Source organism: Marmota monax, unplaced genomic scaffold (genome assembly GCF_021218885.2).
Source record: "Marmota monax isolate L192 unplaced genomic scaffold, Marmota_monax_Labrador192_F-V1.1 WCK01_AAM20220418_F8-fsc00191, whole genome shotgun sequence".
NCBI classification, from domain to species: domain Eukaryota; kingdom Metazoa; phylum Chordata; class Mammalia; order Rodentia; family Sciuridae; genus Marmota; species Marmota monax.
The window spans coordinates 639265-666555 of NW_026693537.1; the positions used below are offsets into that span (position 1 = coordinate 639265).

A 27291-nucleotide genomic window follows, 5' to 3' on the forward strand; every position below is an offset into this window, starting at 1 on the left:
ACATCCTCTGAAATTGCTATATTGGTTAGAAGCAAGTCATTGAAGGAGAAGGGGGTCACATGAGGCTCTAATACCGGGAGTGGGAGGTCTTTGGGATCCACATTAGAGTATGCCTGCTGTGCTCATCTGTGGCCAGTTGCCTTCCTGCCAGCTGTGTTTGGATGTCCTGCAGACATTGCAAATGCATCAGACTGAACTCATATTCAACCTACTCTTCCTCTCTTACCCCAGTCTTTTTCTCTATCAGTATTCCTCGTGTTCATAAATGATACTACCATCTCTTCAAAACCTGAGAATCCTCCTGACTTCCCTCCCCTTATGCCTCACCTTTGGTCACCTAGTCCTGTCAATTCTACCAATCCCTTGTCTAATCCTCCTACTTCTCTGTATTCCCACTGAAGGCCTCATTAACCCCTTCACCAACTGACCATTAGGTCCTCTGCAGGGCTGCAGGTTTCCATTCATTCCCCTCTTCCTACCAGACTGAAGAGATTATCCTAAGCACATGAATCTAATTGACTAAAACCATTTGCAGCAAGCCTTTTTTGAGTCCTGCTGCCCCATCACAGCCCCTGATCCCCCCTGACTTTCAGTGTCCCCAATAGGCCTGAGCCCCACTTGCCCACCTTGGTACCAGCTCAGTCATGTGCTGCTTATTGAGCTTCCCGTCTCTTCACCGTTTCTCTGCTCTTTGCTCTGACTTTCTGGAATCATCTCCCAAATAAACTATCTGTACCCGAGTCCTTGCCTCTGCTTTTGGAGGAGCGTACAAACTAGATTGCTTTCAATGTCTTCCTGTCAGTTTTAGGACTAAGAACTACATTTTAAATGTGACCTACAAATTGCTGCATCATTTGACTGGGTCCTGTTTGCTTCAGCCTTGTCTCTTGTCACTGATCCCTTGCCTATTTTTTGCTTCGGTCTCTGCTTCTTGAACTCCTCAAATACCTTTCTGCTTAGATCCTTTATTTCAGATGTCCACTTCATTTCTCCTACTAAATTCTTCTCATCCTTCAGGTATGGGTTGAAATATCTTTTCATTAGAGAAGTGTTCCCTGATACCTAAGACTAGATTCCAACCCTCTGAGATCCATTCTCATATTGCCCTATGTCTTTTCTTCATAGCACTTAGTGCAGAAAATTATTGTTTACCTCCTACTACAACCATTAGTTCCAGGAGAGACATCTTTCTCATCACTTTACCCCTAGTGCCTACAAAGTCCCTACCACATAGAGGAGATAAATAATATTTACCATGAATAAAGGAATTGACCACTCAACCAGGAAACACTGTGACAAGGGAAAATGTGTTGGAGTGATCTGGAGAGATGGAGGTTGGTCTGTTAGTAACCAGCAGTGGGAAAGCTGTGTACCTTCTCTGTATCTTGCTCTCCTCATTTATTCCATCTGTTTCACAGGGCAGCATAAAAACAAATGAGTGAGTATGACTGTGTTCCCATAAACTTTCATTTATGGAAACTAAATTTTGATTGCATATAATTTTCACATATTACAAAATATTATTCATCTTTTGAGTTGTTTTCCCCAATTAAATTTAAAATGCAAATGCCATTCTTAGCTCATCGACTACATAAAACAAATGTTGGGGTGGATATGTCCTGTGAGTCATCATTTGCCCATCCTGTACTAGAGGGTCTAGAACTGTGCTGTCCAATATATTAGTGAGCTACCATATACAATATTTAAATTTAAATTTAATTGAAATTAAAATTCAGTTCCTACATTGCACTAGCCACATTCCAAGGGTTCAGTAGTCACAGATCTAGTGGCTACTATACCAGACAGCAGAGAACATTTTCACCAACACAGAAAGCTCTGCTGGACAGCTCTGATCCAGACAGAAGCAGCCCGAGAGATTTCCCTCCAGGACAAGTTAGCGCATTAGTAGTAGAGAAAGTACAGGCTCTTTGCACTGTACCATATCACCACTGCTGGGCAATTTTGTGACTTAGGCTTGATTGTAATGTCAACATTTAACAACACTTTTTAAAATGTTGTTTTGGGGGCTGGGGATGTGGCTCAAGCCGTAGCGCGCTCGCCTGGCATGTGTGCGGCCCAGGTTCGATCCTCAGCACCACATACAAACAAAGATGTTGTGTCCACTGAAAAACTAAAAAATAAATATTAAAAACTCTCTCTCTTTAAAAAAAAAAAAGTTGTTTTGGATGCTATATTATTTGGTAGAAATTGAAACCAACTTCAAGCAGTATTGACTAGGTTCAGAATGAAAATGCTTTTTTTAAAAAAAAAGTTTATTTTGGGAAATAAGTATGCTGTTTCTTTCTTCTCTTCTAGAATGAAAAGAAAGTTTTATTCCTGGGAAGAATGCATGAACCTTCGGGAGGTTAAGGTATTTATTAACATATCAGGAAATAATTTTTGTTTGGCCAATTAAAATAGATTTATATTATCATTAGGTTTATAGTTGATATAGTCAGTCTGTTTGTATTTTTTTCACTAATGCTAACAATGTGGGCAAATGATACAGAGTGTTTTAGTCAGCTTTTGTATTGCTGTGACCAAAATACCCAACAAAAACAACTTAGAAGAGGAAAGTTTATTTGGGGCTCATGATTTCAGAGGTTATTAGTCCAGAGATGGCTGAATCCATTGCTCTAGGCCCAAGGTGAGGGCCCAGCAGAGGAAAACTGCTCAGTTCCTGGTGAGGTCAAAAAATAGAAAGAGAGGAGGGGGAGGAGCTGCAGGACAGATGCACCCTTCCAAGACACACCCCTATGACCCACCTGCCTACAGTTACCATCCAGTCAGTCCATTCACTAGGAAGGACTGATTAGGTTACAGCTTTCACAGTTCAATCATTTTATCTCTGAACATTCCTGCATTAACACAGAAGTTCTGGGGAGAACCCTATATCCAAAACATAATATATAGCTATTAGCTGAACACAGAAGATTATTAGGTTATTGTATTAGTGAATGTACTATTAATAGAAAGTTTTACCTTTACTGGAATACTTATGTCAATATATTTCAATACAAATAAGTTGAGAGTATTGATTTAGTGAATTATTGTTGCCTCTAAAGGTGATCATTGCTGGGACCTTACCTTGTTTGTGTAGTTTTCTTCCTGGATATAACAGCAGTACCAATTTTAGTTTCTTGCTCTAATGATGCGTGCTCTATTTCTGTGGTGGAATTCTTGGATCAAGATGTGAGTTGTGTCAGCATTGCGTAGCATATTTCTTCACATTTACTTAGCCTTCCGGCTAGGGTAATCACTCCTTTCCTTCTTCCTTTTCTTTTTTATTTCTATTTTAATTCTATTTTTTCTGTCCAAATAGATTGACCACTTTGGTTTTGCATGTTTAGTTCTCTTTCTTGTGCACCTGAGTGGTGTTTCATCCACTTAATCTTCTCATTCAGCTCTATTAGAGATGCTAGTAGAGCATTGGAACCAGTTCTGCCTATTCTTCCAGGGGACTCCTGTACATTGAGGAGGTTTCAGGCTTAGAGCAAAGATCTGCCGTCTCTTCCTATAAAGGGTCAGACAGTAGATCTTTTAGACATCATGGACCAAAAGGTCACATAGGGGATATAAGGATATATGTAACAGGATTAAAAATTTTCACAAAATCTTCATTTATGAAATATAAAGTATAATAATAATAGACATCATTTTCTTATCTCATGATATCATTTTTTGTATTCATCCAATGAGATGAATAATATTCTTTTGTGAGGGGACATCATATGGAACTTAATTAGGTTCAAAGTTAGTGTTTTCTGCTGTCAAATTCTTAGCTCATGGACCATACAAAAACAGGTGGTGAGCTGGATTTTCCCCATGGTTCAGAGTGTGCCAGCCTCTTGCTTATAGAGTATAAACTCTATAGATCCAAAAACATGAGTTGGAAAAAAAGGATGATCCAAGGACATTTTCTCAGTGATATGAAGCTCTGAGAGATATCCTTGGCTTAGATGCTAAACCTTTCCTTTTTTGTACAACTAACAGTGTGTTAGTTTTCATGGAAGAAGATCACTCACACAAACAGCTTAGAAAAACACAGCATCTTGGGAAGCAAGTGACTGCTTGTCAAGATAGTTGAGGGCACTGCTCCTTATCTGGTGACCACCATCATTCCCTACTCTTATCTTGCCTGCACAGATGCTACGTCTCCTGCAAGCACAGTCTTCCTCACCCCACCTACCCCTGTTGATCCTCACACAAACGTACCAGCATTGGGCCAGAGCCAGGCTTGGAATATGGAGGGGAGGGAAGGGAAGGAAGAAGGAGTAGAAAGGAGGTACCTTTCTTCATGTTCTTCATCCCTTCCTCCTTGCTGAAGTCCTTCTCTTCTGCTTGCTGATGCAGAAGGGGATTGGAAAGGAGTCACTAGAGGACCTTGTTTCCATTTGTCCTGCTTAATTCCAGCAGCAAGAGGAAATGAAGAAAATTCTGCACTTTGGTACTCATTATACAATGGTTCCTTCTTCATCTCTTTTCTTTTGCATTTCCATCTGCCATCTATCCCCACGTGTACCTGTCAAGATTCTGTAGCTGATGACCTAATACAAGGACAGGAATCCTGTCTCTGTGATATCCCAGTGACATTTTTCTTTGAGCATTGTCTTACGAGGTGCTGTGGTGTTCCAGCTGCCATTCTGAGGTAGCAGGGAGCCTGCAGCCTGCCTACTGTGTTCCAGTGCTGTTTGTTTGTTTAACCATTTTAACTTCTGATGTGTTAGATCCTTGATCCACCAGTGTTCCCTCCCCATATCTTTAAGCTCTTCCTTTCCAATGACTTCTTCCCTCCAGTCTATAAGTATGCCCACCGTTCTCCCCATTCCAAACAAATCTCAACTTTCTTCCTCCTTGGTCTTCCACCTCTTTCCTTTCTTTATCTTTTTTTTTTTTTTTTATAATGGAATCTTTTTTTTTTTTTTAAAGAATTTTTTTAATATTTATTTTTCAATTCTCGGCGGACACAATATCTTTGTTGGTATGTGGTGCTGAGGATCGAACCCAGGCCGCACGCATGCCGGGCGAGCGCGCTACCGCTTGAGCCACATCCCCAGCCCTCCTTTCTTATGTTTTAAACTTCTCCCTTCAGTGAGCTTTACGTACCATTTACTTTTCAACCGAATTAAATCAGTCATCTTCCTCTGCAACTTTACCAAAGCTTCAAGATTCATCAGAACAACTCAACGTTTTTATATCTGGAACAGATATTATATTATAGAACAGTTTGACCCCTGCTCACTTCTCTAACCAAATTCTTCCAGATAAGCCTCCTTCAGAGTCAAAATGGATGAATCTTATCCTTCAAGTCTGCAGCATAGAGTCTATTCCATTCCCATGCCTTACACAGAATAAGCTTTCCTTATGAGGACTCCTTCCCTCCCTATGCACTTGTCTGGATGTAACTCTTATTTGAGTAACATCCTGGAGATGCTCTCAATGGCCACCCAGTTTTTGCTAATTACTCCTGTTTGAAATACTTCTAATGTTTCTATCATTCCTGTGATATGATAATTAATATGACTTTCCTTATTCTGTTACATGGATTTTGAATTTATGCACTGTCTTCCCAATTACATTGTTTGCCTCTTAAGAGCAGACACTGTGTCTTATTTATGCCTCAGAATATTATGGGGTCTAGTACATTGTAATTTTATTTTATTTTTGGTACCAGGGATTGAACCAATGAACCACATCCCCACTCCTTTTTTATTTTTTATTTTGAGCCAGGGTCTCATTAAGTTGCTTAGGACCTTTTCTCAGTTCCTGAGGCTCGCTTTGAACTTGTAATCCTCCTGCTTCAGCCTCCAAGGTACATTATAGTTTTAGATCCATCCCTGTGGATCCATCCCTGAGGAGGACAGAATTGATTATATCCAACTGGAATCTTCATCCATGGGGACTGTCCCTACGTGGACCACTTACTAGGTTTGCTTTGCTATGTATTCTTCTCTGCTCTGATACAGGTGACCTGCCTCTACTGCTTCTTTGAAATCCTTTCATAAGCCAAATAAGGTGCTTCGTTTAGAAATACATCTGTGTAAAGTTAATCATGTGAAGTCCTCCACACAAAGTTTATTCTTTTTATATTAGACTACTATAGACTTTAATTTGTTCATAAGCTCACTTAGAGACAAGAACTCTTGCCAGACACAGTGGTACACATCTATAGTTTCAGCTATTCAGGGAACTGAGGCAAGAGGATTGCAAGTTCTAGACCAGCCTTAGCAAATTAGCAAGACTGTGTCTCAAAACAAAAAATAAAGGCTGCAGATGTAGCTCAATGGTAAAACACCCCTGAATTTAATCCTAGTACCACCAAAAAAAAAAAAAGAAAGAAAGAAAGAAAGAAAGAAAAAGAAAAAACAAGCAAGCAAGGAAAATAAAAAGAGAGAGAGAGCTGTGAGCCACCCTTAGACTTGGGCCAGTAATTTGTGCTCAAAACAGACTTTAGTCTGAGAGCTAAAGGTATTGCACTACTTACACAGAAATCTCTTCTAGAAAAGCTCTAAAATTGACTTTGTTTTCTCTAGATGAATTTGCCCTGAGGCTGCTTATCCAAGGACTATCTCCCCTACTGTTTGTGATGCATTTTAAGCAAACAGTCATAAAAGAAGGCTACAGTCAGGAGAGTTAGTGAATGCTTAAAAGTTAAGCAATGTTGATGTTTGTTACTCATGGAGAACCAGGAATTCAACCCAACTAAAAGAAATAGTCATCCTGGTTGGGTCATTCTGGAAGGATCTGGCCAAGACAGTTGAGAATCTGTGCCAGAGAAATGTCTTGGCATGAACTTGTCTTTGGGGAGAAAGTTCCAGAATAGTCTTATTGTGTCCTCATTCACTGACAATACTCCATCTCTCTTCCCAGCTGCTTGAACTAACTTGATCATATTACACATTCCCAAACTCTGATCCCTTGAGTACCTTGTTACTGAATGTCCTTCCAGATTTGGATATTCATTTTTTAACATTTCCATCTTTAAACATTTTTTTTTTTCATTTTATAAAAGGGATGTTCTTTTAAATGAAATTCAAAGATAAAGAGGGTGTTATAATTTGTTATTAATGGACTCACTGCTCTATGAGGAAAAGGCTGTTGGAACTAAAAGGTTCATTTTACTGACCAGAGTGAACCTTGGAAGCTTCCTTGAAGGAGTCAGACTATCAAATTCTGATCATCCCAGGAGCAAACTGACAGTTGGGTGTCTCTGGATGTTGTGTATGAACAGGATTGCTGCTCACCAATACAGGTTTTATTCACCACTAACAGAACTGATGATGCAAACAGAAAGAAGTGTACACCTGGCTATGCTCACACGAACTCACAAAACAACACACGTGTGAGCATGAGTGACCATGTCGTACACCATTTTCTGTAACCCCCTCTTAGTCCTCATCTACCGCCTGACTTTTTTATCTTTGCTCTTGGAAGCAGAGGAATTTCTCTCATCTTACTGCAGGTCCTTTCCCATAAGGTATCTCTTTCCTCCTCTGTAATTAAAACTCACATTGTAAGAAGGAGCCTTCTAGGTCTCATGGACACACGTGTCAGACAGAAGTCAAGAGAATCAGGCTGTCAGCCTCAGTCTATTTGAGCAATATTCTATTTAAAGTCTCTGTACACTGTTAGCTGGTGATCTCAGCCCAAAGCAGCTGCATTCTCCAGTGCTAGAAAATTCAAAGCCTCAGCTTTCTTTATTGGTTCCCTTCTGGCTATTTCCACAGCCTGAATGAATTCCATGGTCTGGAGGGGGTGAGCCTAAAATAGCCCTGGCTTATTGCCGGGTGCTGGATGCAGCCAGGAATACCAGTTACTGATGGAATGGAGACTTATCTTCTAGTCGGTTCATCAAAATAGTTTTTCTGGGGGCTGGGGTTGGGGCTGTGGCTCAATGGCAGAGCGCTTGCCTAGCACATGTGAGGTCCTGGGTTTGATCCTCAGCACCACATAAAAATAAACAAATAAAAATAAAGGCATGTTCTCCATTTACAACTACAAAAAAATTTTTAAATATTTTTTCTAGGTAAAGTTACTATTGATTTCAGAGAAAAACTGGTAATTACATTAAGAATAAAATATAACTTATGGCATGTGTGTCTGTGGTTCTAAAATTAGGCATTTCTTCCTGAGCACACATAGGATTAATTTTCTTTTTCAACAACAGATTTTCTCTAAATTTTTTTGTGTTTTTCTTCTTCATGTTTTAGTCACTGAAGAAGCTTAATCATGCCAATGTAGTAAAATTAAAAGAAGTTATCAGGGAAAATGATCATCTTTATTTTATCTTCGAGTACATGAAGGAAAATCTTTATCAGCTCATTAAAGAAAGGTAAAACCCTTTGGTCATCATGATCTTAGAAACAAATATTGCAAAGTGGATGTGCTTTCTTTCTCCTTTTGATTATCTCAGTCTCCCAGTTATTTGTCTGGTCATTTAAAGGTCAAGCTACTGGGCCTCTGGGAAGTTGCTCTCAGGGCAACAGTTTTCAGATTTTAAAGATTTAATCCCCCAAAAGAAGCTCACAGAGCTTACAGACTATCTGCAATTCTGCTTTCCTACAAGGATGTATGGGCAGAGCAACTACAAGTTGGGGTGGACACAGCTTCATTTATTTTGAGACCTCTGTTGAAAAGTTCTAGGTTTATTTTGGCTCCTGACTTGCTACAGTGCTTAGGTGCTTGCATGCTGGGAAAGGGAGTCTAATAAAAAACTTACCTGCTATGGTAATTTTGAACTTTGAAAGTAGACTGTATAGAACCTCTTGGGCACACTTTCTTGGTGGCAAAGTGAATGCCATCCAGAGCATCCCTTTGGGGGCTTTGAGTGAACAAATATTATCTCGATTGTCAACAACAGCACGGGGGCTGTGAGGTTTGCCTACCAGAGAAAAATGTTAGCATCCATTACAGCTCATAAGGGCTTTATCTAAAAGACCTCAAACTGTTCCCACTAAATTTTTTTAAAGTTTTAACTTATAGCACGAGAAACTTTGGGGTTTTTATATGTTACATTGGAGGGATTTCTGGTATTATAAATTTCTTCATAATATAACTGAATATATTTGATGTTTATAAGGTATCTCCCTTGTATGGACAAATGATTGTTTTTCTTTGGTATTTATTATCAAACGATCTGACCCAAAATTAGTATACCAGCAATTTTTTAAAAAATTTCTTACTATGTAATCAAAAGGATATGAATGCAGGAGTTTCTTTTTAATACATAAACCCAGATTTATAACTTCATATTCCTCTATCCCATACAGAAACAAGTTGTTTCCTGAGTCTGCTATAAGGAATATCATGTATCAGATATTGCAAGGACTTGCATTTATTCACAAGCACGGTAGGTGATGGATGTGGAGCATTGTGCGTTAAAATAGCAGTGAAATATCATCAAGTAGAAGATGTAGGAAGCACTAGTGTCTTTTGTAACTAACCCCCAGAAAAGGCTGAAGAGTCAAGAGGCTGATAATGAATTTTGAAATATATTATCTTTTGGAACTTTATTTCTGAGTTTTCTTCAATTGTCATGTCCTTGTGTTTTTACTCTTTTAAAAAAAAATTTATTACTGCATTTTAGTTATAGGTGATAGTGGAATTCATTTTGACATATTCATCTATGCATGTCGTGTTTTTGTTCTTCAAGTTTTAACATTATGATTGTTAGTTTAGACCTAAGAATTATCCTGACCAGGTGTATTAATAAGAAACTTCAAATTAGAATTCTGAGACATTTCAGGTGTTATGTTCAACCCACTAACATCCCTCCCTTGTCGCTTCTCATTTTTCTAAGCTATTTGTATTTCAGTTTGTTTTGAAAGGGTTTAAAAGTGAAAGTGGCCTAACATACCATTTGTGTGATACAGGAAAATAAAATAAATTAAAAATTAGCAAAATGAAGAAAGAAGCAAAAGCAAAATAAGGCATAGATAGCCAGGCGTGAGTTTAATCCTTAAGATGCATATTAGCAACTTTTATTTCAGTAGAAGCAGGCCACAGATTTGGTTCTGAGCTTCATTTCATATCAAGCAAAATGTGAAACTTGACCAATTAAAACATATATTATTTCCCTGAGGTAAGAACAGATCAGTTGCACAAGAGAAGCAGAACTACTCTTTTTTTTTTCCCCCTGGGTGCTAGAGATTGAACTCAGGGGCACTCAACCACTGAGCCACATCCCCAACCATATTTTGTATTTTATTTAGAGACAGGCTCTCACTAAGTTGTTTGGCGCCTCGCCCTTGCTAAGGCTGGCTTTGAACTTGCCATCCTTCTGCCCCAGCCTTCGGAGGAGGTGCTGGGATTATAGGCAAGAACTATTCTTGATACCAAGACCAGAGAGAAACTTGACCCTTTAGAGGGATAGTATGTTACATGACTTTGTAGAAAACATAGTGATGTTTGTGTAGGGCAGCTTTGTGTCATATTCCTCAATGTAGGCTAATTAGATCACCTGATTAGAGACACCAGGGATGATCCATCGTATGGGGAGAGATTTAGACTATCTAGAGGAAAAGACAACTCTGTATGCTTCAGGAAATTCTCTATTTTGATTTTTCTTCTTAGCTGAACTTTTGAAAGTTTTTAAGCAGCAATGAGTTTGAGGCTGTAGTATCTAGCACCTACCTAGGACTTGGCTGGTCTTTGTTACTAACTGAATGCAGAACCCACATGGGGTTAGATCAATAACCATGTGAGCACAGAGCTGCCAGATGGACGTATCTATGTATGGAGCCAGAAGTCCTCTGAGAAGGTCATCTGAGGTCATTTAAACATACAGACAGATGGGCAAGTGACTGATTTTGCACAGGCCGAATACATTCACTGTTAGTCTGAACATGTTGTTGGTGTTGCAAGAACTGCACCAACAAATGAGTTTTGTTACTCAATAAGGTGACTTGAATTGAAACCCTTTGACAACACCATCAGTTTAGATTTGATGTAAATTGGCAGTGAGGAGAAAAGTCTTGTGTTGCACAGGTGGCACAGTGCATCTGGGATCATTACCAGCTTTCTCTTCACCCCTTAAGTAGCCCCTCACAGAGATTAAATGGAACACAAGTGGCTAAACACAGGCTATCCACGCAAATCCCTGTCAGCCTCAGGCAAGTGCAGAGTGGTCAGCATGACCCAAGCAAGACTGAGTTTAATCATGAACCAGTTCTAGTAAAAAGCATCTAGTACAATTCACCTGTGATTCATTCCACTGATATTCATGCACATTCACTTTGGCCCTTGTCCACAAGCAATCACAGGGGATAGTATGAATTTGCAAAACACTAAAAACTTTTGACATGTTGTCTTAGAGACAAATAGAAGGGCACTTACTAAATTTAAGAGCTCAAGGAAAAGAAATGATGAGATGTCAAAGGGGTTTTTCAAAAGACAAAGGTCAACCAGCTTGCTTTCAGATGGGTTGATCACAGCATTTTAGCTCTTCAGACTGTTTGCTCAGTACTAGAAACCAAGTGGACCTAAAAGAAAGTAAATATTCTTCAGCTTTCTTTTCTTTTCCTTTTTGCTACTTGTCACAAGACCCAGATATTTGTTGCCAGGAAGAACTTGCAGGCTTTCATTCAGGTCTTTACCTAATCAAATGGATATCTATATGTCTGTATACATATATAGAGAGATTGATTCCCCATCCCCCATTTTGGGGATTGAATCTAGGGGTGGTCTACCACTGAGCTACATCCCCATTAGTGAGATGGAGTCTCAGTAATTTATTGAAGCTAGCCTGAAACATGTGATCCTCCTGCCTCTGCCTCCTGAGTTGTTGGGATTATAGGTATATGACACCACTATGGTTAGAATCCGTATCTATATACAAACACATACACACCACACATAGCCCCCCAAATACATGTGTATGCATATATATATATATATATATATATATATATATATATATATATATTCATCCCATCCATGAGACCACATAGTTATATGTATCTACATATATACTCATCCCATATACACAAATATACATGCATGTACAAACATATATATATTTAAAATAAAATTTAACACCATTTATCAAAACAATCCTTTGGAACACTGTCCTTGCATGCCTTAGACACTTGCACTGTGTAGAAATGGTTCAAGGGAAGGCTCAGCTAATGGAGAAGATCAGACCTCTGCTTTTATAACCTTAGAACCTTTGCCATTACCAAAGATTCTTTTGGACACTTTTCCCTGGCAGTCATGTATACAGTTCTACTTTGAGCTTAATAAAGCTTCATCTGTTACCTTATTTATCTCCTCCCAACTTCTCAGGTAAACAGAACAGATGGTGTCTGTTCCTATCAAAGAAGTGGAAACTGAAGTTCAGAGAGGCTTAAAAACCAGAGGTTCCATGCAATAGAGTGTTAGAGTTCAGATCGTCTGTGCCCATCTGCCATGCTTCACTAGAAAAACCTGTCTGTTCTCAAAGAGAACAAGAGAGTATGAGATGAAGAAAATAATGATTTTAAGTGGGATTGATACTAATTGTACAGGTCCTGTTTTATGGTCATTCATAAATGATTTTTAGAAATTCATATGGCTTTCAAATGGTATTGACTTGACTTTAGCTAAGTTTGCATGCATTTCTGTATTATTTCTTTCCTCCAGTGATGGGAAAAATATCTAAAGCACTTCACAGAGTTGTCTTATGAGTCTCAGACTCTTCCCTGGTAGCTCGTTCTCACTGTAGGAAGGTACATTCTGTCCCTGGGGAATAGACTCCTCTGAGAGGGAAGAACAGCACTGCAGGTAGTTGCTATGGCCATATTTCATGTCACTGAGTATTCCCCCCGCCCAGTGGGAATGAATACACAGCTCTACTTGGTACTGATTGAACAATGTCAAAGCATACATACTTTGAAGAAATTAAATAACTAAAGCAAACTGGCCATTTCATCCTTGACCTGCCCTTATAAATATCTAGGTCATACTTCCCCATGCAGGTAATAGAAATACACTAGATGGTTTGGAGGACAAAGTTTTGCCCCAAGAGGTGGTTCTCTGCTTCTTTGTCTTACTACTATCTGGCTGAGCATGACCTACACACAGTTCTTTACATTTCTGTGCTTGCAGTTCTTATGGTCTTCTAGGGAAAACAATTATTGGTGTAAACTCAGTTTTTATCTAAAATTAAAACATCTACAGCAGGAAGGTGGGCTACATAAATTCATAGTGTTTAAATATTCTCTGGTCATTTCCGTATGTTTATATCAGATTCATTAATGAATTAGAATCCCTTAATGAATTATAACAGTGTGGTACAGGGAAAAGCCTTGAGTTTTCCTTGCCCATTTGTTATCAACAAAAAAAGTCAGCACAACAAATTTTCTGCCAAGATGAAAGGGAAAATCCCTTTGTTGTTCAACTGACATGCAGCCTCCTGAACTTAAATTGTAGGTCTGTTCCCAGTTTTGAACAAGAAGGCTCTTATAAAAACAGCACTCTGCTGTGGTGTGATCTCTGAATTACCCAGCTATAAGGATTTCCATTGTCAATTAGGAATCCAGAGGAAAAAATGGGCCCATTGTTATAGCCATATTATTGCTCATCAGCAGAACACATATCCTGCTAGGAATCAGATCAGAGTTGTCCTGCTACCATAACAATGTTAAGTGGGATGGATACTAATTGTGCAGGGCCTGTCCCATGTTCATTGATAAATGATTTTTTAAAACTTTTATGGATTTTGTTGGTTGACTTTGGTTAAGTGCATATGTACCTGCTTATTATTTCTTTCCTTCAGTAATGGAAACAAAATACCTAAAGCCCCTCACAGTTGGAGCACATCAGTAGCCTACAAGCCTTAATTCTTAACTGCAAAAAAAGATGGTTGTATGCTTGTGCATTCTGACAGATTGTTCGGCGGGTAAAATGAAAGAATTTTCTAATGCTAATACTAATAATGACTAGTTCTTCCAAGGTGCTGATGTGCCAAGCACCATACTAAAAGCTTTATAAATATACTTAATACTGTAAAACAACCCCATGACGTATGTGCTATTTTCCCTCCAGGTAGGGAAACTGAGACAAAGTTAAGTGATTTTTTTTAGTCAGTTAGTAACAGCATTGGGATTTGAAATGAGGTAACCTGGTAGGTCTGTACACTTAACTCCTAAGCTGTTTTGCTTTTGACATTAAAATAGTAATGTTTTGTTAAAACAGAAAAAAAAATCACTCTGTATGACATAAGGGTCTTATACTTTTAATTCTAAGAGATAGAACTCAGGGGCATAAGGCTAGTAAAAGCTAATTGTGATCTTATTCAGTAATTAAGAGGGTTAGATATTCTACAGACATATCCATGAATGTATCATAAAGGCTTATACCTGAAGACTGTATAACAGGTATAACATAGTTTTCAACAGTCACTTTTAAGAGTCTTTTGCAATTAATGTTTTTCCTTGCCATTTTCCCTCTGATTGTTTTAGAGGGAAACAATTAGGAGTGCAAAAGGGAAGATGCTTAGAAGGATGGGTGGGGACTTGGGATCCGCATTCTCCTCATTTCACTGGTGCACATGTTCTCTGAGGAAGGAGGATGAGAGGACTCAGTGGGGACAGAGGATAGAGCCTGTCTGTGGGAGGAAGAGGCTGATATTTACAGGAGCATAGCTCAGGTGGATATAGAGTACTGGGTCAGGAGCATGAGGATGATGCTCCTCCAAGTACAAATCAACGTGATAGGATGAACTGAGCAGGGAGAAGACATGGGTTTGTTGAGGTGGGTGTTATAGATGGAGTTGCCTTGGGGTGGGAGAGGCTGGAGGATAGTGAGTCATTATAAGAGAAATACCACGTTATTTTGGAAATAATAATTGCCCCAATTAGAGGAAAACAAAGAAGGAAAAACAGCATTAATCTAGTCTTGAGAGTACCAAAACCATAGACCATGATTTAGCTATATGGAAAGAGTGGAGCTTGACACTGATAGAGCTATGACACATTTCTTGGTGAGACTGTGAATAATTCATCTACCTCACCCCCTCCATGACTCAGTTTTCCCATCTGTTCAGTAAGAAAATGGTTTCTGCCATTTCTTTTTCACTGGAATGTTTTTAATGCTCTGAGTTTCTATAAACCCTGGCCTCACAGTTCATACCTTTTCAAGGGTCACTGGAATCCTCCTAGGTGTATTCACAAAGGTCATTCTTGAATAACTATTCTTTACACATTCTTCAGCCATGTCTAGGATGGGAGCATCTAGCCAGGCCTTCTGGGAGCTGGAGGGTGCTCTGAAGAACAGAGGGTCCAAACACAATGACTCAGTTATACCGAAGCTTAGAACAGACATCGCCCACTCTGGGGGATGGGGATAAACTTTATTTAATTAGGCTGATAATAAGTCATTCAAATTTGTCCTTATCAGAAATTCTTTTCTTTCATTTTAAAGGCCATTCCTGACTAATATTGAATTACTCTTGTACTTGTCAAGTTGACAGCCTCAAATTTGGTTCTTAATGTAATTTAGGTTTGATTTGCTATTAATTTGATTAGGATACTTCAAGGAATTGGTATATGGAAGGCTATTAGGTATATTATCAGATGTCAAGATGAAGAGTAAAGCAGTGACCTATACATATAATTTTATGGTATACATACAAATACACACACACACATACACATACACACACACACACACACATACACACACCTATGCCATAACAATCACCAACTTTTTTACCTGTCTCTGTGTAGCCCAGGGCTGTCTCCTTTGATCTCATCAGTGCCTTGGGTTATGAAAAAGCAGCAGCCCTGTGGTGAAAAGAAAAACTTTCTCCTCTCATTTGTGTCTATCTTGAATGTATTTGATAAGTTCTGTATCTCCATCCTCTTATGTGTGAGCTAGATTATAGGCTCCATAACCATATTCATCTGTCCATATAAGCTAGCTGTTGCCCTGCAGATCCCTCGCTATGCCATAATATTGTCCATGTGGAACTCGACCCAATACTAAGCCCTGTTTTCTTCAGAATGATAAACAGAGAGGAATGTCTTTTCACTATAACACTGTTGCTTCCCATAGTACATTACACATAGTGCATTTTCACATGTGACCACGTCACAGTTGCCCTTTCCCTAGGGCAGAGACAGTTTTTGGAAAATGACCTTGACTAACAGATTTAGTCCTGCTGGAACTCCCTCTGTGGCATTCGAATTCAGCTCTGCGCCCTCACTGTCTCCACACTGCTTCAGAGCCATTGCTCTTCTTTCTCAGTCATCAGTTCCTGTCTTGTGCGCCTTCTTCCTTGTACTCTGCCCCCAGCTCTGCTCTGCTGTCCATTGACCCTGCCTTCTTGGCCCAAGTAGATATATTCAGCTCCTTCATGTTCCCTACAAGCCCACACAAATCCTTTGTTTAATCAACAAGAATTTATTAAGAGACCACCATGCTCCTGACCTTGTGTTAGGCATTCAGTAGAAATATAAATGTGGCCTCTAATGTGCTTCTAATTTAAGAATAATGGTTAACATTATTAAAACATTAACTAAAAATTATTATTAACATTAACTAAAAATGACAGAGCTCTAAAGAAGTTCAGAGGGAAGGCCTATTGTATGCACAGAGGCATAAAGAGAACTAAGAACCACAGGCATTTGGATTGCTTCTGAATCCACACAGCTGATCTATGGATTGCCTGGCACAGCCCCTCTGAATATTTCTTGCTAGAATAAAGGAATGAAGAAGGCTAGCATGTTAGAAGGGCTTTGTGGAAGCAAGGAAATTCAAAATAAGTCTTGAAGAATGGCAAAGTTGGGATTGTTGTAGACAAAAAAGGAGCAAGAGTACAATAGTATTAACCAGAATAAATGCAACAAACTTAAAGGGAATGAAGAATTTTACTTGATTGGAACACATTTTATACAAACTGATGAAACGTGTTAGAAAACACATTTATCCGTTTAGGTGGGATAAAAGGAGTACAACCTTGTTAAATAGTCTTAAAAATGCAATGGAAGGTGTTTTTGTCTGTGTGGATAGGAGCGTGGCAAGGTAAAGATGGTGCCTAAGAATCAGGATGTGTGGGGATCCAGTGAAGCTGGAGCTAGGCAAGCGTGTAAAAACACAGTGAGACAGAGGCAGACAAGAGAGCAAGTGTTGGGGAGGCTTGAAGGGATAGACAGGGATGGATAGGGGATACTGCAATGGAAAAGGCACCACAATCCCATCACTGTCTGTGGAAGGATGGACTCAGTATGACTACAAGGTATCTAGCAATTTCATCAAAGATCTGAGAAGGAGAGATGATTTGGAAGAGGAGAAAAACAGTTTGCCCAAGCTGATACAGGGGTATCAGCTTGCTATGTTATTAGAGAGGAGTAGAGATGGCATGTTAGAAATGTAAATTATCAGCACAGAGGAGGTCTAGGAGTAGTGTAGGTTTTCAGTGATGGCTATTAATTTCTCTCATAATGTGCTAGTTAGTCCAGCTCTCACAACATTGCTAATGGTGGCATATAATAGTGCATCAATTGAGCTGTATTTCCAGTTTGGGCATCCCGTTGAGATTTAGCATCACACTGAATGCTGTCCATGTTGGTAAGACAGTCAGAGAGTGGGTAAAAATTGCTGATCACTAGGTGTTTGAGAAAACCTAGAAGGCTGTCATGGTGAATATCTCCTGCCTGTGCCATCAGAGCACCACTGCAGCTGACATGGGCTTTTCATTTGATGAGATTCCTTTGCCTTTCACAATGTGAGCTACAGATACACCTCTGTACTTCATTAGGCAAAGTAATAAGCACTTAACATTTAAACATGTGTCACAACATGCATTGGAATTTCAGGCACGAGTAGATCATATTCATAAATCCTTTGTCTTTTAGAAAAAAATTATAACTGTGATATAAACTCAATACCCATTAAGACTGTTTTCTTTTGAAATTGTTTCAATCTCAATTTTTTTTTTCCTGACTGATTTGGGCAAAGTAGGAATGGTATTTTTCCCTTGAGTGACAGTTTGTTTTACAAAGTTATCTCAGTTCATGGGTTTTGGTATTTTAAGTGAAGTTTTCTCTTATAAAGAAAAATCTTTTACAAGAAGTTGATCAACTTTTAGGTGATTTTGCAAAGGTAAATGATTGAAGTCCTGTGAGAAGACCAAAACTTTGTGCGTTATTGTGGATAGATGCATAGTCTTTGGTATCATATCAGGGTGCTTTATGAGAAGCTGTTATGAGAAGAGTAGTATGGCTGAAAAGAGTAATGCAGCAGATTTGCATTTGGATTCTTCTTTGTTCCTCCAGGCTTTTTCCATCGGGACTTAAAGCCTGAGAACCTCCTCTGTATGGGACCAGAACTTGTGAAAATCGCAGACTTTGGATTGGCCCGAGAAATCCGATCAAGACCTCCATACACAGACTACGTATCTACCAGATGGTGAATATTTTTTTTCTCAAAATTACTGAAGAGCACTTATTTTAAAAGATACCATTCTAGGGAGGGTTGATTGTCAATCATAAATAGTAACTTTTCACAAGAGGAGGAGTGCAGTCTGAAACACTGGTTTGTAGGTGTGTTGGCATTGGACACAGTTAAAAACTTGGATGTAAATAATTTTTAAGGAAATCCATCATGCCCCTCCATAGTATGAATAAGATGCTATATATGGACCTTCCTGAGGACAGTTTCATAAAGGAGTCATAAAAGATTCTCCAAATACCTATTTGAAAGACTATTTTATTGCTATTGCTAAAACTTTCAGACCCCAGGAGCTGATATACAGCTTGCCATGATCAAGAAGTATCTCCCACATGCTTTATTTTCTCTTTTACTTTCTCTCCTGGCTCTCTTCCTCTCAAAGATGCTATAGAGAAGACTCTTATAGAGAAACGCTCAATAGAAAATAATGTGAATAGAGAAGGCAGCCATGGCAGAAGCCAAATCCTCTAAAAGTTCATTTACCACACTGAACTAGAAAGAAAACAAATATATAAATTTTGCTGAGAACTGCTTGCTATTTAATTTCTGGCCAGTGGAAGTGATAGCTCTCAGTTAACTTTGTCCCTCCAGGTACAGGGCTCCAGAAGTTCTCCTGAGGTCTACCAACTACAGCTCCCCCATTGACATCTGGGCTGTGGGCTGCATCATGGCAGAGGTGTACACCCTCAGGCCACTCTTCCCTGGGGCCAGTGAAATTGACACGATATTCAAAATTTGCCAACTGTTGGGGACACCAAAAAAGGTAATGATATGAAACAAAGGCCTGTGGGCCAAAGCCAATGACTTCTCATCCCTTCCCATCTTCTCCACTTTGGACTTCCTGGCAATGTTCCCTGAAATTTCTCTATTTCTGTGCCTTGCACATGCACTTTGTCTGAGTGACTGTCTCTGTGTGACCAACTCCCGCTTTTCTTCTAAGACTCCCCATCTCCCTCCCCCCACCACTGTTTCTCCAGTCTCATCTTCATCTTCTGCTGTATTCTGCATTATTAGTGTAATTATCTGTTTATAGATCTCTCTTGGACCATAAGCTCATTCAGAGCAAAGATTTGTCTTGCATTTATTTATGTCCCAGCACCATTATTGGTATGAGCTAGACCCTCAAAAAATGTTTTAATCATTTACATGAATCATTATTGCCACTTCTTCAAGAAGGTTTCCAAAGTCCCCTGCTGGCATTTGTCCCTCCTCTGCCCATCTGTAGCTATACCTTTCTTGTGTCTTTTTTTACTCTGTATTATTGTGCTTTTAAATAAATGACCTATTTTCTCTATTAAGGACAGTGATATTCTTCTTCTTCTTCTTCTTCTTCTTCTTCTTCTTTTTTTTTTGATTGAGCCCAGGGTTACTTAACCAAGGGACAGTGATATTCTTAAGTTTAGGATTTATATTGAATTATTTTTTTTATATTCAGTAACATTAAATGTTCACTCAGAAACCATCTAAGTGAATGGATGTTTTAAGATATACATAGTGCCACTTGGCTTTAGAAAAAAAGAAGTGGGGGAGGTAATATATATCAGGATGTATCTTACAGAACAGTAGTTTTAGAACTAGAAGGAACCTTAAATACCAGTTGCTCAGCACTTTCTGTTATTTGTTCTAGCCTTCAGAGTCCCACAGGTTTGATACATGAAAAAGTGGGGAGCCAGAGATGGGGTAGAGCAGCTCTCTTTACCACTTGTTTCCTCAGCATGTGTATTTCAAATCATCAAGTTGGAGATATAATAATATGAAGGGTTTCAAACATTTAACTAGGAGACTGAGGCAGGAGAATTGCAAGTTCAAAGCCAGTCTCAGCAAAAGCGAGGCACTAAGCAACTCAGTGAAACCCTGTCTCTAAATAAAATACAAAATTGGGCTGGGGATGTGTCTCAGTGGTCAAGTGCCCCTGAGTTCAATTCCTTGTACCAAAAACAAGAACAAAACAAAACAAAAAGACATTTAACCACGACAAGGTGTTTTGTTTTATTTTGTCTTTTCCCCACAAATATCTCATTAGCAATTTCTAAAAGCTTTGTCTCCTGGCACACAGTTGGGGAAATACTAATTTGGTACAAACCCCAAATTTCAAGAGATGGATTATCTTACGTAAAGGTCATAAAACAATTTGGTGTGTCTCTTCTGCAGTTCTCCAGAATTCGTGTTCTTCAGAGTCTCTTCGATGTGACTGTGTGTCTCATCACATACACTGCTGCCTGCTGCCACAATCACTCTGGCAGGGCAGTGGCATGATTGCCTGTCCAGATGGGCACACTTGAGGCACAGCGATTAGGTGAGAAAGACTTTCTGTTTTTTTCTTTTTTCAGACGGACTGGCCTGAAGGCTACCAACTTTCAAATGCTATGAACTTCCACTGGCCCCAGTGCATACCCAATAACCTGAAGACCCTGATTCCGAATGCTAGCAGTGAAGCAATTCAGCTCCTGAGAGACATGCTTCAGTGGGATCCCAAGAAACGGCCAACAGCTAGTCAGGTTTTTGCTCCATTTTCTGCCTTCTGATGCATTTCTTATGAAGTTCATATCTAACTCTGATTTCACATGGGAAATATTTAATATTATGGGTGAAAAATTGTATTGAATACCACTAGTGGTACACACATAAGAACTTTAAATAGCTTGAAACTTATAGTGTATAATTAAAGAGGTTAAGGTTAAACAATCTTGTTGCTTTGGAAAATGGCATATTCACAGGATACATCACTATATATGTACAAATTAAAATAAACAGATATATGTATCTCGTCTTTGGAAAATGTTTTTAAACATATTCTCTATGAGTTAAGATTAGAGAGTAGTTTAATGGTTATCAACCATCACTGGTTGTTGAAAGGTAACCTCAGACCTTGAGAGAATGACAGATGGGATGAAGTCAGGCCGAATATCTGCAATTCCTATTTTGTAGCACTTTATGGTTTACAAACTCTTGAATATATTTTATATGATTTTTAACCTGATGAGGACTCCATGAGATAGGCATTTTTGGTTTTACCTCCATAGGTGAGAAAACTGAATCTCAGAAAGTTTAAGTGATTTGCCCTGATTGCTCATCCAGTAACTAGTATGGAGAGTGCGGCCAGCTGCAGTCCTGTCATGCAGATGGCAGGTCTCTGAATGACTTCATGCCTCCTGGCTTCTCATCCACCCTCCCCTAAGCCACTGTGAATTAAATTATGAAGAGCAGCCAAAAGAGATGTGATGCTGTGAGCTCTGACCCCTCACCTTCCTACTGCAAGCCTCCTGTTGACTTAATTGTACCTGACCTTTTCTCAACTGGTCTCATGAACAATTAACACTGCTCAGAGAATCGAATGAATAACAGATTTTTTTTTATTTGTTATTTTCCAATATACATGACAGTAGGGTATATTTTGACATACTATGCATACGTGGAGGATAACTTTCCATTTTGGACCAGGGATTGAACTCAGGGGCACTTGACCACTGAACCACACCCCTAACCCTATTTTGTATTATATTTAGAGACAGGGTCTCACTGAGTTTCTTAGCACCTCACTTTTGCTGAGGCCGGCTTTGAACTCACTATCCTACTGTATCAGCCTCCCAAGCCACAGGAATTACAGGCATGCACCACTGTGCCCAGCAACTTCCCATTCTTGTGGTTGTGCATGATATAGGATTTCACTGGTCATGTATTCATATATGAACATAGGAAAGTTATGTCGGATTTATTTTACTGTCTTTCTAATCCCATGCTCCCTCCCTTCCTTTCATTCTCCTTTGACTACTCCGTTGAATTTCTGTTCTCCCCTCCCCTCATGACTATGTTTATGTGGGTTTGTTTCTGTGTCTTCTGTTCTGTTCCATTGGTCTTCAAGTCTGTTTTTGTGCCAATACCATGCTGTTTTTGTTACTATAGCTCTGTAGTACAATTTAAGGTCTGGTATTGTGATGCTTCCTGCTTCATAAGTGAACAATTCTAATCAGAGATGGTTTGGTGGGGATATATAAAGAAAATGATAATGTGATGTTAGAATTGGTGGTAGTTGGAGAGATGATAGTTGTGAGAAAAATGAAGGAGTGTAGAAAAACACTTTCCCAAGGACTCAATGAAGAAATTGCTATAATCTGGTGCCCGAGGACTCTGACTCACTCAAGAGAGTTGGAAAGCTTTCTGAAATGTCCCTCTTGTGGTGACATTCACAAACAGCTTTAGGGCAGAAAGGAAGATTGCTGATGAACCACTTTTTAACTATATATATATATATATATATATATACACACACATACATACATATACATACATACATACATACATATATATATATATATACACACACACACCCCAGGGATTGAACCCAGGGGTACTTTATCACTGAGCCACATCCCTAGTCCTTTTTACTTTTAATTTTGAGACAGGCTTTCAAGAAGTTGCTTAGAGCCTCACTAAGTTGCTATGGCTGGCTTTGAACTTGTGATCGTCTTGCCTCAGCTTCCTGAGCCACTAGACTTATAGACATGCACCACCATGCCCAGTTGAGCCATTATTTTAAATGATGCAAGAGATGGAAAGAAAAAGATTCTATAACAGGGAATCGAGAGGAATGTGTGCTCTTAAGAATAGTATCAGAAAAGCTAAAAATACCTCGGATCAATCCAGACTTGCTTGAATGCCTAGCACTACAGAGAAGACTTTCCAAGTTAAAAGCCAGAATTCAAGACCTCTATAAGGGTACCCATATTATTTTCCTCTGTATCTACATTTATGTATGATTGTTCCTGATGTTTACAACTATGTCCCAGAGTAATGAAGAAATACTGTTGTTTTCAACAACATCTAGGTAACCAAAGAAGGGAATATAGGTCATTTTTCAAAAAGATTTATAAGCCCCAGAAATTTAAGATTTATCCCTTGGCTATCCTGAAAACTTGATAATCCAGAACAACTGGCAACTAAACCTTGTCTTTCTGGGGAAGGTTTAACTATGTCATGTGTTATACTATTGGCACTCCTGAGAGAAAAGCAGATGTACCTGCTTATTTTGAACTTGATTTTTCAGAGTCCTCCAGGATCATTATATTTGGCTCTTTCTGTTTTAATTTATTTTTTCTCTTTCTGAAGAATGAAAAAAAATGGGTTTAGAAGTGTAAAATACCATATTTAACACAAATTGCAAGTAAGTTATAAAATCAGGATCTACATTGAACCAGGATGCTCTTCAAAAATAATAGGGCCAGGATTGTGGCTCAGTGGCAGAGCGCTTGCCTTGCATGTATGAGGCACTGGGTTCAATCCTCAGCACCACATAAATATAAATAAATAATGGTATTGTGTCCATCTACAACTAAAAAAAAAAAAAAGTATCAGCATAATTGGCTACTTTCTCCAAATAATTTTAAGTATTGCAAATAGTACATAAATTTTATGGTATCTTAGATAAGGAAAGTCATAAGAGGTGTTACTAATTCAGGATGCTCTTAGAGTTGGTTTGAGCTGGAAACCTGCAGTAAACTGGTCACATGTGTTATTGCCCAGTGATCAAGATGGTGTTTACCCTCCTGGCTAGATTTTTCTCCTAACACCTCATTTGTCATTCCAGGCACTTCGATATCCTTACTTTCAGGTTGGACATCCACTAGGCAGCACCACACAGAGCCTTCAGGATTCAGGAAAGTCACAGAAAGATGTCCTGGAAAAGAAAGGCCCACCTCCTCTCATCAAACCAGTCCCTCCAGCCCAGCCTCCAACGAAGCCACACACCAGAATTTCTTCCCGACAGCAACAAGCCGGCCAGCCCCCTCAGCATCTCATCTACCCCTACAAAGCAGAAGCCTCCAGGACAGACCACCCAAGTCATCTTCAGGAGGACAAGCCGAGCCCGCTGCTCTTCCCATCCCTCCACAGCAAGAATCCTCAGTCGGTAAGCAGCAAGAGTTTGCCGGGGAGCTTTGTGTCTCCTGATTCCTCCTTATTCCTCTTCTGACTTACATATTATGTGAAGTATTTTCTTTTTTGCTACATAAGGCCCAAATATAATTCATTTATCTTTGCAATAGCACTTGTGAAGAGAATTTGGTTCAAGGTCTAAATAGGAATTGTGAAGAGACCTTTGGTTCTAGGTCTAAATTCAAGTTTAGGCTCTGCCTCTTGATAGTGGTGCCATTCCTGGAATCAGTTGAGGTAATGGCTGAGAACTGGATTCTGCAGCCAGATCACTAGAGTTTCAAATCTTGGCCCTGGTATTTAATATCTCAGTGACCCTAAGCAAGTTATTTAGCTTTTCCACTCTTCCTCACCTCATCTGTAAAATACAAATAATAATAGCCTTTTTTGATATAATTGTTGTAAGGACTAAATAAGTTAATACTTGAGAAGAATTTAGAATGGCACCTGGCACATAGTTAGAACTCAGTAAGTGTTAGTAGTCATTGTTATTATTAATCCCTATAGACACAGTTTTCTTACCTATAAAAAGAAGATCATAACACATATCGTCCTCCAGGCAGTGTGGTTCATGAGGATCAAAGGTCATGAAGCTTGTGAAGATGTTTCAAAAATCACAGCGAGGCACAGTGGTGCATGTCTGTAATCCCAGCAACTCAGGAGGCTGAAGCAGTAGGATCACAAGTTCAAGGCCAGCCTAAGCAACTTAATGAGACCCTGTCTCAAAATAAAAAATAAAAAGGGTTGAGGATGTAGCTCAGTGACAAAGTACCGATGGGTTTAATCCCCAGTACCAAAAAAAAAAACAAAACAACAATAACAACAAAAAAAAACCCATAAGATACCTACCTCCTGGTTGCTATTCATATTACTGGTATAAATGGATACTGTTAATGCTGAGCTATTAATTGAGCCCAGATCTTTCTTTTCTTGGGCTGGTTTTCAAAAGGAAACAATGAGTGTTAGATTCAGTAGAATGATAACCTGACAAGGGATTGTAGTTATCGTTAGCTTTGTAATACTATCTGAAGAGTCTAAAACTTTCATGCGAAAGAGGTACCTTTCTGTCAACTAGTATTCACTGAGTGTGGGCTCCCAACCAGCAAAATGTGGATACTGCCAGAGGTGGCAGGGTTGGTATGTTGCTCACTTTACCCTAGCCCATGATTTGGTAGTGGTGCCTATTTGGAAATTTGCTGTGGTAGCTATTTTATAGTCAAAGATAGTGTCCAGATCTACTGAGAAAGCAAAGCAGGCATTGTTGGCACTATTTTCTATAAAAGAGCAGGATGGCTGACACCTTAGCTATAATCTCTTACGTCTCTATGGTAACAGCAGAAATCATAGTAACTCTCAGGGATGAGGCCCAAATGAGAATCCAGCCATCTTCCAAGTGTGTAAGAAGAATTCTAAGATTCCTTTTTTAAAACCTTGTGTTACATAGCTTAGTGCACTCAATGGCTGGCAACCAATGAAATCTGTCAGAGTAGGTGAGAGACAGGAGGTCTGGGAATGTATATTCCACAAGTGTCCTTTCAAATAAGCAGTGAATATTGAAGAATGCTGTGCTTCAGGATCCTGCTTTTCATTACAAAAGAAGTTCACGGTAGGAATTATTCCTGGTTGAACTCCATTAATGCCAGTATTGCTTTTTTCCTTCCCCATCCTTGTATGCACAGAAAATCCTGGCTGGCCTGGAACACAAAAATGGTGAGATCAAGCCAAAGAGTAGGAGAAGATGGGGTCTCATATCCAGGTCAACAAAGGATTCTGATGACTGGGCTGAGTTGGATGACTTGGATTTCAGTCCATCCTTCACCAGGATTGACCTGAAAAACAAGAAAAGACAGAGTGATGATGCTCTTTGCAGGCAAGTGTGCTGCTTATACCTGTGAACAGAGTGAATCTGGGATTTGTGATTATCTATACCTGTCAGATGATGTTCATTCTCTCTCTCGCTCGCTCTCACTCTCGCTCTCACTCTCTGATTCTCTGTACCTGTCAGATGATGTTCATTCTCTCTCTCTCTCTTTCTCTCTCTCTCTCTCACTCACACACACACACACACACACACACACACACACACACACACTCATTCTCTCTATGATTTAAACCATGTTTTTTTTTTTAATTCAGATTTGAGAGTGTTTTGGACCTGAAGCCCTCTGAGCCTGTGGGTACAGGAAATAGTGCCCCCATCCAGACTTCTTATCAGAGGCGAGACACACCAACTCTGAGATCTGCAGCCAAACAGCACTACTTAAAGCACTCTCGATACTTGCCTGGTAACATAAGTGACTTTCCTTTACTTTGATCAGTGACAAGAAATCTTATCCTTGGAATCACATATTCAGAAAGATTCTGTTTTGGGAGGCAAGTTCTTCCAAATTGGTTCTTGTACCAACTCAGTACACGAATATAGATAATAATATCTTGTTACTTCTCTATTTAAAACCCTTCAACAGCTTCCCATTGCTCATGAAAATTGAAATCCAATTTTTTTTACCAGGTCAAAAGATGCCTCATGGTACCAACTATAGCCTCATTTTTTGCTATGCCCTGGGCACACTGACCTCTGCCAGAATTGGTAGTAAAATCATAGAAATATTTGCTGAGTCCTGGTTCTCACATTTTTACCTTGTATAGTCACCTGAGGTAAGAAATTTGGAAATATTTGGAAGAAATATAGGAAACTAGGTTCAGCCTCAGAGGAGGGAGGAATTGCCAAGAACTAAGAAACACATCTGAAGCTTTCTATCAGGTCAGGTTTAGGAGAAATTGCCAGTCAGGAAGCCGTGAGAGGAGCTTAGTAACACCCTTTGGCAGAGGGCTTAGGTTTGGTGGGTACCTGAACCTCTCTCTAGATTCTTCATGTTCTAAACTAACAAATTCATTAAATTAGTAACTATGTATTGAACATCTACTGTATGCTAA

The 27291-nt window shown here is 39.3% G+C and overlaps 1 protein-coding gene across 1 annotated transcript in view; it reads left to right on the top strand.

Annotated features, from left to right (window-relative positions):
• Positions 1–27291, top strand: part of Cilk1 (ciliogenesis associated kinase 1) — a 37726-nt gene that overhangs the window by 1130 nt on the left and 9305 nt on the right. The window contains exons 2-10 of the mRNA XM_046458551.2: positions 2317–2371; positions 8211–8332; positions 9270–9349; positions 18255–18387; positions 19021–19192; positions 20760–20927; positions 24014–24334; positions 26037–26227; positions 26494–26642. Of these exons, the coding sequence (XP_046314507.1) occupies positions 2317–2371; positions 8211–8332; positions 9270–9349; positions 18255–18387; positions 19021–19192; positions 20760–20927; positions 24014–24334; positions 26037–26227; positions 26494–26642 (1391 nt within the window). The remainder of the gene's footprint in view (positions 1–2316; positions 2372–8210; positions 8333–9269; positions 9350–18254; positions 18388–19020; positions 19193–20759; positions 20928–24013; positions 24335–26036; positions 26228–26493; positions 26643–27291) is intronic.